Consider the following 13348-nt stretch of genomic DNA (forward strand, 5'->3'; position numbering starts at 1 on the left):
ATGACAGAGTGGAGGCCTTGGTGGTGCTCGTTTGGCCCAAGAGCTAGGCAAACCCTAAAATTAGAAATAACCCCTTAAAGGGAAGGGTACAAATCGTGGGTAAAAGTTTAGCCCAAAGTGGTTTGATCTCTCTCCCCAAAAATGGTATATTGAAGTCCTACCTCCAGAACCTCAGAACGTGACCTTATTTGGAAATGGAATCTTTGCAGGTGTAATTAGTTAAGATGAGGCAGTCCTGGAGGAGGGTGCGTCCTAAGTCCAACATGACTGGGATCCTAATAAACAAAAGGAGACACAAGCTTGTAAGGAAGGTGATGTGAAACACAGAGAGAACCCCAGTGTGAAAGTGCGGGCAGAGGTGGGGGTGTGTGTGCCCAAACTGAGGACTGTCAGCCACCACCTGAAATTAGAAGGCACAAAACAGTTCGTTCCTCTCAGGCCCGAAGAGGAAACTAATCCTGCCAGCACCTTGATTTTGGATTCCTAGACCCTAGAACTGTGAGAGAATGAATTCCTGTTGTTTTCAGCCATCAAAGTATATGGTACTTTATTTCAGCAGCCCTAGGAAATTCGTATAGCTAAGTATACAATGGCAGTGAATTGGCATAAACTGGGCTTTTCTTCACAAATGTGACAGAACCGTTTCTATACCAGCCGTTGCTGGCGGTTGGGCCCCCCCTACCTGTCCCACCTCTTACCTAGAGGAAATCCAGAGAAAAGGAAACAGCGGCCAAAATCGGCTTCATTTTCTCCTATCCCGTCTGGCAGTTTGCTCCCATTAAGCATTGCAACTAAAGAAATCACGAAGCTGCGGAGGGTGTTTACGCGGTCCCTCCCATTATAACCCAACCCAGCCCACCTGAAATGCTCTGACACTCCAATTGATGAATAAAACATGATAAATTGATAATTAGCTTTTGAAGGTGAACTCTTTAACAGGAGGGTAATTCAGTAAGGTTTAATTGTTTTCCCCAGCATCAGACCTTAGCTGACATTCGGTTTTAGCTTCAGCGTAACAATTCCCTATGTTTAGAAAGACCACGAGCAATTTCCTAGGACTTGGCCAGAAATTATTCACAATGCCTGGATTACACACTTTGAAAAACGTGAAGTTGTATGTTAGTTAAGTTTCCGAATCTAGTTTTGGCCAAGGCTCCTGGCTTGGAACACTCAACACAAACTTATGACTGGCCATGTTTTGTTGTTGTTATTGTTTGTTTGTTTTAATTTTTAAGCAAAACAACATGAAGAGACTTTGCTATTAGACCATTAACAGCTTAAAACTCATAGATGTTCATGTTACTGGCAATGGGTCAGGCAGGATTTAGGGATAGATATTTCGCATGACTGCTTCTATATTTTGTGTTGATCCTGAATGTGGGAAATTATGGGGGTTATTTCAAAAGTTGATAAAAATACTTTGGTATGATTTCTTTTTTCAAATTAACAATCTGGCAGTTCATATACCTTTGTGAGGAAGTTGTCTATGGTCCTAAAAAGAGAGAGAGAGAGAGAGAATCAAAATGTATTCAGCAAAGGTATGCTCAGAAACAATATTTCTGAATTTTTCTTCATATTTTACTTGAAGAAAGAAGAGAAAAGGACTTGGTTTCATATGGAAAATGCTTGGTGTATCTCCCTAAAATACGGTTTCTGCTGTAAGCTGAAGCCAAACCATCCTTTAGAGAAATGTGAAGAAAATGGCAGAATCTTTTTCTTGAATGCAGTCACCCACTTGCCGACTGAATCGGTTCTTTCCTGGGTGTCAACTCTAGAAAACCCCACACACTCCTGTCATCATATTCTAGCGAAGGGAGTCTTTACTGAAGTTGATGTTTGCAAAACATTAATCCTTAGGAAACCGCCTATCTAAAATGAGAATCAAAGCATTACAAGACGAACACAGAAATGACAAATTGAGGGAGAGGGTAAAGGGTTGAAGAGAACCCTGAAAACTAGCTGGCAAAAGTGTAGGTGGTGATTGAGAATCAATAAGCCATGCCGGAGTTTGCAAACCAACGAATTACAGTGGCCTAGCAGGACACAATTACTATGGTCTCTGAGTGTGTATCGTAACAAATTGCAACACTCTGCTTTGTCCAAAGGGGGCAGTGACAGTTCAATTGCAGCTAATAGTTGCCTAGTGGGAATGCAGCACTAGGGCTCTCAGATTTTTCTGATTTAAGAGAAATCAGAATTTCCAATTAAAAAAAAAAAAAACTCTTTGGGAGATGTTTGGGAGCTAATTAAAATTGGTTTAAAAAACACTGTTCAGGCAAAAAACTTTTTCAGCCCTATGGAGACATGGACTATTATCTTGCAACCTCTTCTCTGCACTGAAATTTGATTTCAGCAAGGGCCAACCGCAGGTTTCAATGTTACAAATAAAATGATTGTTCTGCCTTACACTTACATGAAATGTACTAAGTGGTCAGTTGAAAGATAAGAACTCCTGTCTTTCTAACAAGGGTGAAAGAGGGGCCAATGCAACAGGCAACATTCAGAGATGGACAAAAACAACGTATTATACTCCCCCCACCCCCTCAAACATTTCTTTTGAGAAACAGTCATGAGGCGCCTGTTTTGTGAGGCTTGGAACAATCGTGTTATGCAGTTTTTGTTGTGGCTGTTGTTGTTTTGTACTTCTCTGAACGGTAAGATGTTACAAACCAGTACAGGAGAACGTCTAGAATGCACACCGAATTTGTTCTAATATTCCTCTTCCAAAGAGCCTTCAAACTTAAACTAAGAAGGAAAAATGTTTCCTAAATTGGATACCTTACCTATGGATTATTTGTGGATGAGAGGAAAATAAGCAACCATCTTTATTTCATGAAATAAGTGAAGACTAAGGACTTAAATGTCCCGATTTCCTGAAACCATCCGAAATATTTCGTACCCGGACAAGTTTGATATTGTCGAGGAGAGAGGAGATAATGGCTGAGGACATTTCTAGGGCTGCTGAAGGAACCAGGCAGCTTTCATCACATAAAAATATTACTAGCGTCTTTCTTTTATTGAAACCAAAAAGTTCTTAAAGAATTCCTGATAAAAATAAAGATTAATTTGTTCCCAGCTGAAAGTTTAACTTAGTACAGGACCAGAGACAGGATAAAATGTTATACATTTTACATTTCTGAGTCAATAAAATCGATAGCAGCTTCATTTCACATTGGGGAAATTATTAGCATATGGGGAGATTTTCATACATGACTTAAAACAGAAGAATGGCATGGTACAAATTATGTGAATTGTCCTGATTTCATTATTTTAAATTTAAGATTTTAGTTCTTTGAGTCTTCAATTAAAATAAATAATAACAATAACACAAATAATTATAATTCAAGTATCGAAATGTAAAACACACAAAAAATTTCATCTCAATGGTCCAAGTCCACCTGGGGACATCTAGAACCTCTTAGTAAGCATGGTTTGGCAAGATGAAATGAGCAAAGTGATTGACCGAACATATGGGCTATAAGGTGGCACAAATTTGCATCCTAAGCATTTTGGCTTCTGCTGCTCAAGTTAGGATCCTAAAGGTGCAGACGAAGGAACATGCTCGTTGTAACCAGCGCGGCATCATTTTAGCGGGCAGCCATATCTGTGATTATAGGCAGGGCAATTTCTTTGATCCCTGGTTGCTTTCTTTTATTTTTCTTTTTTTTGTAAAATCAAGAAAGCTACGTACCTCTTCAGTGTGTGTGGTAATGCTCTTTCAAATATGAGGTATTACGGTCGTTGGGTAGACTTTATCAAACCTTTTGCCAGGTGACTGATATTGGACAAAGCCCTGCTTGTATTTTCTAAACTATGAGAATATAAGGTGAAAAAAGTCACATAATTTTTTCCCTTGAGGAGTTTTTTTGCGGGCTACAAAAATGTAGAACAAGTCATAGCCTATTTTTTAAATTTCAAAATTTTATTCACTTTTTTGGAATGTTAATGCCAAAGTTTCCAATCAGAAGTCTGGTTGTCAAAAACAAACACTGCCTTCAATTTGTGGTCGCTAAATGCATGTGGATTAACTATTTTTAGAACTTGAAACTAAGGCTCAAATTGACTCAGTAAATAGGCATAGTCATCACTTAATTTATTTGATAGAGTCTGTTTAAAGTTCTGTTATTAAGAATCATTACTTATAAATCACCAAACCTCCAGTTTTCATGAGAATCAAAGGTCTCATCATATATCAGCTAATAATAAATTTTTCTAGCAGAAATGATGGACTACAATTAAGTTTGGAAATCTTAGTTGAACTGACATAAGATTTTGACTGATAAGGGGAAAAAACTGACCAACAAACTTCCCAGAAAAAACAATGTTCTTTGCATAGAGTTCCACGTGTCTTTAAGACTAGATGTCTTAAATAAAATCTATCAAGTTTCTTTTCAAGACAAAATTGAGGGTCTAGCAGAGCTATGAATGACATTGGTTTGGCACCAGATCAATTCCACTTCAAATACATAGGAATACGAACACTTGTAAGCACAAGATGCATTTTAAAACAACTTTATTGAAATTTATAGAAATTAGGCTTAGATTTTGGAACCAATTTTGAGAGGCAAGTGACTTGTGTTTACTAAATTCAGCTTTTTTTTTTTTTTTAGCATATCTTTGTAGTCACGTTGTTACTCCTAATTTTTTTTCCGAAGGGAGTCCTCAAAATACCAAGCAAGTTGGCCCAGTTTCTTCATAGATAATTTGTCTTGAAGCCACCAAGCATGGCCATTTTTCTGCGATGATCAATCTTATGCCTACATCCCTCTGTCACAAGGCTTTTCCTCAATATCCACCACTTCCACACATTTTTTTCCATAATCACTTTAAAAACAGATGTTATCCCAGGAAATGCTTCTTGACTACTTCATGAAAGCTAAACTTTCCAGCATCTCAAGACCTTTATTTTTTTTTTCCTGTATCTAATAATATTAACTCACAGTCATGATAGACACATAAAGCATTTAATGGAGGGTCTTTACCTAATATTAGCCTTGTCTCGCCCTGGTGTCCTATGCTGAAATTATACAATGATATAGTTTAAATTGAGTTGAGAAGTATCGACTAAAACCCACATTGTTATTTTTAGTTAATAAAATTCCATACACTTTTACCATAGCTTAAAGATGCCATAACATATTTCCCAGTGGGTTTATATCTCACTAGATTTAGATAACCAAATAGCCAAAGGACTTTAACAAATTTTGTTTCCTGAAAAAAATACACCCTAGGCCCCCAATAAAGGATTATCTCCTTGGTAATTTTCTTTAGTCCTGTTTTACCATGTCTTGCACACTACCCAGATTTAAAGAAGATTTGATAAAGGTTCAACTTCTATATCGAAAGTTAGTAGCTTGTATGAAATGTTGTAATTGCATTACCCAACTCAAACTGCTAGCATAATAAGGTTAGTAGAGAGGATAGTACCTTGATATTATATCTACTTGTCAACCTCTCCAATGCCTTAAATTTATTAAGATTCCCAAATGTGAAATTAGAGTTTCTCTTCTTAAAATAAAACCAACTTGATCATTGGGGGGGGGGGAAGATATTGCCATGGCTTTGTAAAAGGATGAATTCTCTATCACTTCATGTATATATACAGACACATTAACCTTAGAATTGGTCACCGTTCAGGTACTTATTTTTAGTTTGACTCTTTCCCTTACAAACCCTTTTAGCCCTACTTTTTGGAAAGTGCTTTTGGAGTTGACTTGTCAGTCATGAAAAGAACGTGACCCCATTCTCTGTGGTTTTAGTAAACTTGACCAAATTCTAGGATACTCCACTAGATCATACATAATCATCAGGTTTGACCTGAAATGCATTTTGGCCGTTTGTAGAGTCAACTTGACCATCTAAGACAGATGGCCTTCTGTCACTGAAAACAGGAAAAAGATGATCAGACTGAAGGTGATTCTTGGTCCTTTCACACCTGAGCAAGCCAAGGAATTCTTCAAACTCTGTGATGTTTTGTAATCTGCATGGACTTCTAAAGAACGTAGCACATAGGGGGTTTTCCAGTGCCGAACTGGCCTTCCATCACCATTCATAATTCTGGTAAGCTCTAAACCCATTCCTGAAAGAACCCTGTAGGCCACCTGAGGATGATATATCAGCATATCCATCTTTCACTGGAAGCCCTGACACCACTCTCAGAACTAATAAGTAGACAAGGAAGACTTGCCTTATAAATGATCCATTTCACTTCCTGGTAGTAACCTCTGTCGTTATTAAAGCATGTCATAGAAAGAACAGAGGGGATGGTCTTGAAATAAATCTACCATTTTAGTGAAAACCTACAGAAATCGATATGTGAAACATTCACTGTCAGAAATAGAATTCCAATAATTCTTGCTGTAACAATGATGAGAGCATCACTGATACCTTTGATTGTGGATGAAGTGGTCTTAATAAGGTGTCCATTAGCTAAAACACATGCAAACCCAGGGCAGATTTAGTGATGGGGAGACCCTTTCTGCTGAAGAGAGAAAGCACAACAAAAGGAATAAGGATGAGGCATTTACATAGCTGTTGCTCCCTTCCACACTCACAATGATAACTTTCTATTGCTGATTGTGGTTTTGTTCAAAATTTATGATGTTCTAGATTGAGAAAAGAGATACGGTGCATCCTTTATGACTTTGTTAAAAGTCCACTGTGAATTAGCAACCCCTCTGATAATTGTTGAAGACTACATTCTGATTGATTGGATGAGTGACCTCCAGTGTGATATACACTCAGCATGGAGAGGAATAGAGAACGCATTTCTGGATATATGCAAATATTTGAGTAGCTCCATGGTTCACTACAAGAAAGCAATTTTATTTTTGACAGGATGAGAGAAGTGGTCTTTTAATGTAGTAATAGTAAACCAGCTCAACCATATTCCTGATGAAGAAATTGAGGACAAAGCATTAGTCAACTAATTATCACCCTGCTGGTCAGAGATACAGTCTACAATAGAATTTGACTTCTTCCTTCAGCTCATTGTTTCCCCCACCACTTTATGATGCTTTTATGAAGCCGAATACAAATAGTAATTAATATAATGTCATCCATGCTAATATACAGAAAGGTAGTTCTCTACATTAATTGATATTTGAAGAGGCCTCTAGACCACTTGAATCATTTAGCTTTGTGATCTGATTTCTTCGGGAAGGAAAATATTGCATGGGTATGGGGGCAGTGTATTTAAAATTTAATTGTAAGTGCAATTTAATGCCATGTGTGCTATGTATTGGTCCCGTGCCTTAGAAACTTAAATGGGCACATCCACAATAAATTTGAATAATCCTATTTTTAAAGTTAGTTGTCTTTTATTTTTGTTTTGTTTTGTTTTATCATTTCCTACTCTTTTAACTTGCAAGTAAGTATGAACACTCTCCTGGTTAAATAGTTCTTTGGCAGTACAATATGTAGCACCTTTCAAAAAACCAAATTATAGCTCTGATGATAATGGCAGTGAATGACTGCAATAGATGAAGGGAGGCCTCATAGTACTTGAAGATTGCAATCTTTACAGATGAGGCCAGGATGATGTAAATCGCCAAAAGCCAACGGTGTTTGCTTATGTGGATAGAACAACCACTCTTCAAAGATTAGGACCAGTGGGAGGAGCAGTTTGTCACATGTAATCACCTGTTTTCTCAAAAGAGAAATACAGCACCTCCCAACGACTGTTTCCTATTTGTCTGGATGATCTGAATGAGGTGCAGCAATGCTTTTTCCAGAGGCATTTGGCTCTCGCAATGCATTTATATTTGTTTCAAATGAAATCAGAGATGCTCTCTCTATCACTTCCTTGCCATGGGTGTGATGCATGGGAAGGGGTGTATAACCATAGAGTCAGACCATCCTTGGGGATTTTCAGAGCACCGATGATGGCCAATCTGAATGATTGATCTTTATTCATGACAGAAGTTCCCTAAGGGAAAGGGTATGGCTTTATAGCAGTCTCAACTGTAATAGATGTTGATCTGGTGTTGATAAATAATGTGGAGTGGAGGGAAGCAATTCACAGAAAATCCACTGTAAGTTCTATAGTTAGGCTTCATCCTTTATTAGGTAGTGAGTAAAAGACAACTGATGATTACAACTCCAATTTAAGAGACCATTTAAACAAAAATGGTTCCATAGCGAAGTGAGGCAGAAGGGATTTAGGTATTTCTGAGTTTTCTCATATGGCTGATGGAGAAAATATGGCTGATTTGTTTGTTCCCAGCAAATCATTAAAGTTAGTAACACCTTGTGATCCAGGACTCTTTGCATCCCACAGGCCCTGACTTCTAGTGGACTGGCTAATTCACTTTGGTGAAGACGGGGAAGAACAGCAAAAGCACACGGTAGTGAGATTGCATCAACTAACATTAAGTTCTCCAACAGAAAGAGGTTTCATCGGGTGTAAAGGTTGTTGGATAAGGACTCAGGTTAACTTATAGTGAAAGATCAAAATATTTGACAAAGCAAGAAAAGGCAACTAAAATTCAAATTCGTTAGAAGCTGGTCACACAGGATATAGACAGAGCCCCAAACGACAAACTCATGAGCAACTTTCCATCTGGCTGAACCAGTAGGGTCTGTGCATGAAAAAAAGGAATCACTTGCTAAGACCAGAGAGTAGAGGTGTTGGTAAGTGTAAAATTCACCAGATAGTCTCAAAAAACAAATTTTCATACTAACCAACATGTTTAACCAGAGATGTGTGGTTTGAAATTCTTTTTACTGAAGACTAATGAAATATTTTTGTTTTTCTTATCTGCCTGCCCTCTTTCTTTCCCTCCTTCCTTCCTTCCTTCTTCTTATTTTGTTGTTTATTGAAAGATATATAAAGCCAACTGCTTTAAAGATATGTTTATATGACAAATGTCTATAGCTAGATGGTGGAGAAGAACTCCAAAGACCATGTTCAATGTTGAGCACCAAGCACGCTATGGGTGTTTCTTAAATATAAAATGACAAATGCTAAATACCTATCTCTCAAATGGTTTCATCTTGAATCTTTATACCTCTCAAAAATGTTACTATAGTTTAGATAAGAGCAGTTTCAGGAAGGCCATACCCAGCCCTTCCCTATAGATTTAAATAGTCTTTACAAAACCTTTTCAAAAATATTTTTTTTCTCTAAACCTAAATCACGTAGGGTTGATTTGTACATGTTTTATCGCTGTTCTAAGTTTGAGTGTCCTTGTTCTTATTAATGCAACAGACTGGCTGCAATCGAATCCCATCATAGCGATAGGTATACGTTAGCTTTCTATGGGAAAAAGCAAATAGCCTTTATCACAAATTAAAGGCACAGCTATTTTTATGCCATTTGTTACCAACTTAATGATAACATGTAACATGGGATGGTTATATAATTATTTTATATAGATTTTCTTTTTATAAGTTATTCTCTTAATCTTTCTAACATATATACAATATACATATATTTATATATACCCCTGATAAATCATGTTTTAAAGGTAAAACATCAATTCCTTTCAGCCTTAGGGTGAATATCAAAGGCTGCCAGTATTTCGTTCCTCCACTAGAGAAATGACGTCAAGTGCATCTTACCAGAATTTTTTCAACACTATATCCTTGGTCTGCAATCACTTCAGATTCATTTTTCTTGTTTTACTAACATTTAAATATATATTGTTTATATCATGTCAGTAGGAAATCTAAAAAACAAGAAAAAGCCCACAACAATAGCTAACCTCTATCATCGTGTTCAAAGCAGAAACCTTTGCCTAAAAGACAACCTTACTGGTATGATATAAAGGGGATATTGCAGAGATGCAATATTCTCTGGGTTTTTTTGTTTTTTAATTTTTTGGATATGTACTAACATGAAAAATCTTTACTTTGCATTATCATTGTAGGTTATGATCATTCCTTGCTCATGAAACAGAACAGTTGTACTTATTTCTTTCTAAACACCCACGGTACACGGGTTTACCTGTTTTCAGATACAGTTTCATTAGAAAGTCTTCCCTCTTTCCAGCAACACCGCTTCAGGGTGGGGAAATAGTACTTTGTAAGAAATTACATTTATTATTATCTCCCCCACCTTTACGCTTAGCCCTGCTCTCTTGTCCTCAACTTAAAGTCATCTACAAGCTGGATCAGAGGGGGACAATGTGGACCAGGAAGACCTCCACAAAACCCTGTGGTGCTTGGGTATCCTTTGACTGCTTACTGGCAGGAAATAGTTGTTCATTCTACCTTTTGCAATTCTTTAAAACCTAGTGGCATAGATTGAGACACAGCACTATTGTTTTACAAGACATCTACTGTATCTACTTTTGTTGGGATAAATACCCAGTAATTGCTGTCATAGCAGGAGGGCCAGCACGGGTACTACTATTCACAGTGTTGCTCTTGTTTTTTTTTTTTTTTTTTTTCTTTTTTGTTTTGTTTTTGTTTTTCTTTTTTCATATTATCTTAATCTACAGAGTAAATTATTATATATATATACATTGGAACCAGTTAATGCCCTTACAATGTATAGTTGTTTCATAAAGCAGGAAAGACAATGCAGAGGGAAATAGGTGCCCAAAAGCACAGTCACAAAGGCTTCAGAAGTTCTAGATACCACTACAAGTCAATGCTGGAGATCACTTCTAAAACAATCAATGTTCAAGAGGAATGCTTTAATTTGGAGAAAATACCACCCGTCCCTGCCCACCCCCAAAACCTCCCTCCTTTTTTTTTTTTTTTTTTTTAAATAATCTTTTCAATTCACTATCAAAAGTCCTGGCTCTTCAGATAGACTTTAAACTATAAATAAACACTGCATAGTTCTCTTTTGTTTTTTTGTTTTTTGAAAAATTATTGCAGTACAAGTACTCCCATTTGGAACTCAGTAAGGAGCAAACAGCACAGGAGTGTGGGCGGTCCGAATAGGTCCAGGAGCTGGCCGCAGCAGCGCCGGCGGGAGCGCGGAGGTCTGGAACAGTGTGGCCGCTGGAGCAGTTCGGAGACTGAAGGGGGAGTTCACGGCCACTGCGGCAGCGGCGGCCGCAGCTGCCAGTGGGTTTGGTAGAATTCGTGGAGCCAATGGCTTTGAAGGTTCTTTTGAAAATACTAATTTTACCTGCAAGGGAGAGAAAAAGAAAAGTGCAGAAGGAAAGGAGTTTGGGCATCTACCTTTAGAATCCAAAATGATGGGCAGCTTTTAAAATGTAGCAGGAAACAACTACAAAGATAAAATCACACTGGGGAAGGATCGATAAGAATAACAGAAAGTGTAGACCATCTTTCCTTTGAAAGAGCTGGAAGATCACTTGAAGATGACCAACCTAGGATGTTTGGAAAGTCCTCCAGAAAAGTACTCAGCAACCTTACTTTATTTTTTGTCATTAATATACCTCCTGAGGAAGGTATTCAAGTTGAGAAAAAAAAAAAAGTATGGAATTTTTACTCTACTTTACACACACACATTAACTGTCACGTAATAGATACTTTAAAAGAGAGATTTATTAATGCTGTCAGCTACTATTGGACTAGCCAAGTGTGTAAACGGGGGAGCATAGCAAGGTGTGAGGTTCTGATGGAGAGAAATAAAAATAACAAAATTCCGCTTTCAAGGAAGAAACTTACCTCCCCCCAAATCTGCCATGGCTGCTTCCTCCTTGTGCAAATGGTAACATTTCTCTCAACCCTACCCTACAAAACCAATTCATTCTTTGGCTAGTAGCATTAGTAAGATGGCTGTTCTCACAGAAAGAATGTTCCCGTTTATGGAAACAGTAACATAGTGAGAGCTAAGGAGGTTTTGGATGGTAACATTAACACAATTTGACTTCCCTGTTTATTTAAGAACCATTCACTTGATTGTTGAAAGCGGCATCTATGCTGGTCAGAAATAGCGCTCGAAGCTATGACTAGTGGTGCCGGAACACCAGCTCTGTGCAGAATTCACAGCCTTTCAATGCAGCTAAAATTGCTTCTGTACAAAAGAGTAAAGTGACTTCATTTGCATAAAAATGGGTGATGCTACTAAATTAATTGGGTCAACTCCTACTGAGGTCTCATAATAGATGATTGCAGTTTTCCTTTAACTATATTTTCATGTGCCAGCAGCATACAATAGCACCAATTATTAATAAGATCTATTTTGAAGAAAACAGATTTCAAAATGCAAAATTCAGCACACACTATCAGTTGTTCTTAACTTTTCACTGAGCCCTGGGTCTCCCTGATAAAAGCTATGGTCAATTCAACCAGGAAAACAAAAACAAAAAACAAAACCCCAAGACAACAAAAAACCCCACATGCTCATAAATATTAGCTTGAAATTATCAGGTTTCACAGATTTCCCCGAAATTCCTAAAAAATAGGCCAGGTCAGGACACTAATACAGTATGTTCACTAATCTAAAAGGAATATTTGGGGTAATGGGAAGAGGGAATCTCTCAGGAAGAATTTCCCCAGGTCTTAGATACTGTTCTTGGCACAGTAATTAAATAAAATAAGCCATGCCTTGGAGACTGCTATTCAAAATTCAAATCTGTGGAGGGTAGCCACCACACCAGTGCTTTGTCCCTTGAAGATATTAAAAAGCAGAGGTGAGAACTTGTTTTTCACTGACCTTTCCTAAAACTACCCACTAACATCATGCGCAGACTTTATGTGATTACTTACCTGACTCAAGAGTTTGGCTTTACTCCCTTCCGCATGCTCTGTCATTACTCAGAGCCCAACTCCAAAAGACAAAGGTACCAGACTGTGGCTAAACGTGTCGAACCAGCCAAACAACTCATGAAACCACCAATTCTATTGGTGGAGTAGGGGCTGCAACTTTCCAATCAATTGTCATGACTAAGGTACCTTCCATTTATTTCATTTTGTAATTGACCCCCCTCCCCAAATCAAGTTCGGCGGACTGTGGGACATTCAAGATCACTGTTGTGTGGGAATCAACGATGACACTCACCCCCAGAGGATGTGCTGCCTTCTGAAGTTTGTTGTAAGGACTGTATTTAGGTTTCGGGGGCTTCCCAGCAGCTCTGTCTTTGTGCCTTCTACTGCTAATGTGCTATTAAAAGCAATTAAAAATGACAGCTTTTAAAAAAAACATCCCCCAAACCCCCCTCATCAATATTGTTTTAACCTGAGGAAGGATACTAATTATTTCATACAAGTTGCAGAAAGACAAAAATGAAAGAGCATGCACTTTGTCCTTGGATTCTGATGGCTTGAGGATATATATTTTTATGCTACTCATTTTAGTATATTTTTAACAAAGAGAAGGCTCTTCTTTTTCCCAGCCTTTCTCTTTACCACTGCACCAATCTCCTTTTTAAAAGTGTACAAAGGAAAGGAATGTCTAAAGGAATTTTATGTGCAAATAAACAAA

At 37.8% G+C, this 13348-nt stretch overlaps 1 protein-coding gene across 3 annotated transcripts in view; it reads right to left on the bottom strand.

Moving 5' to 3' along the window:
- Window positions 1-3148: 3148 nt before the first annotated feature.
- ZNF385D (zinc finger protein 385D) overlaps window positions 3149-13348 on the bottom strand; it is an 855124-nt gene continuing 844924 nt past the window's right edge. Inside the window, exons 7-8 of one of the 3 annotated variants that reach the window (XM_026496932.4) lie at window positions 12926-13027; window positions 3149-11083 (exon numbers count right to left, since the gene is read on the bottom strand). In XM_026496932.4, coding sequence (XP_026352717.1) covers window positions 10850-11083; window positions 12926-13027 — 336 coding nt within the window. In that variant the 3' untranslated portion in view covers window positions 3149-10849. The remainder of the gene's footprint in view (window positions 11084-12925; window positions 13028-13348) is intronic. The other 2 variants (XM_057315888.1, XM_057315889.1) reach the window with 2 other exon arrangements.

The sequence above is a fragment of the Ursus arctos genome, unplaced genomic scaffold (assembly GCF_023065955.2).
Source record: "Ursus arctos isolate Adak ecotype North America unplaced genomic scaffold, UrsArc2.0 scaffold_20, whole genome shotgun sequence".
In the NCBI taxonomy this organism is placed as follows: Eukaryota; Metazoa; Chordata; class Mammalia; order Carnivora; family Ursidae; genus Ursus; species Ursus arctos.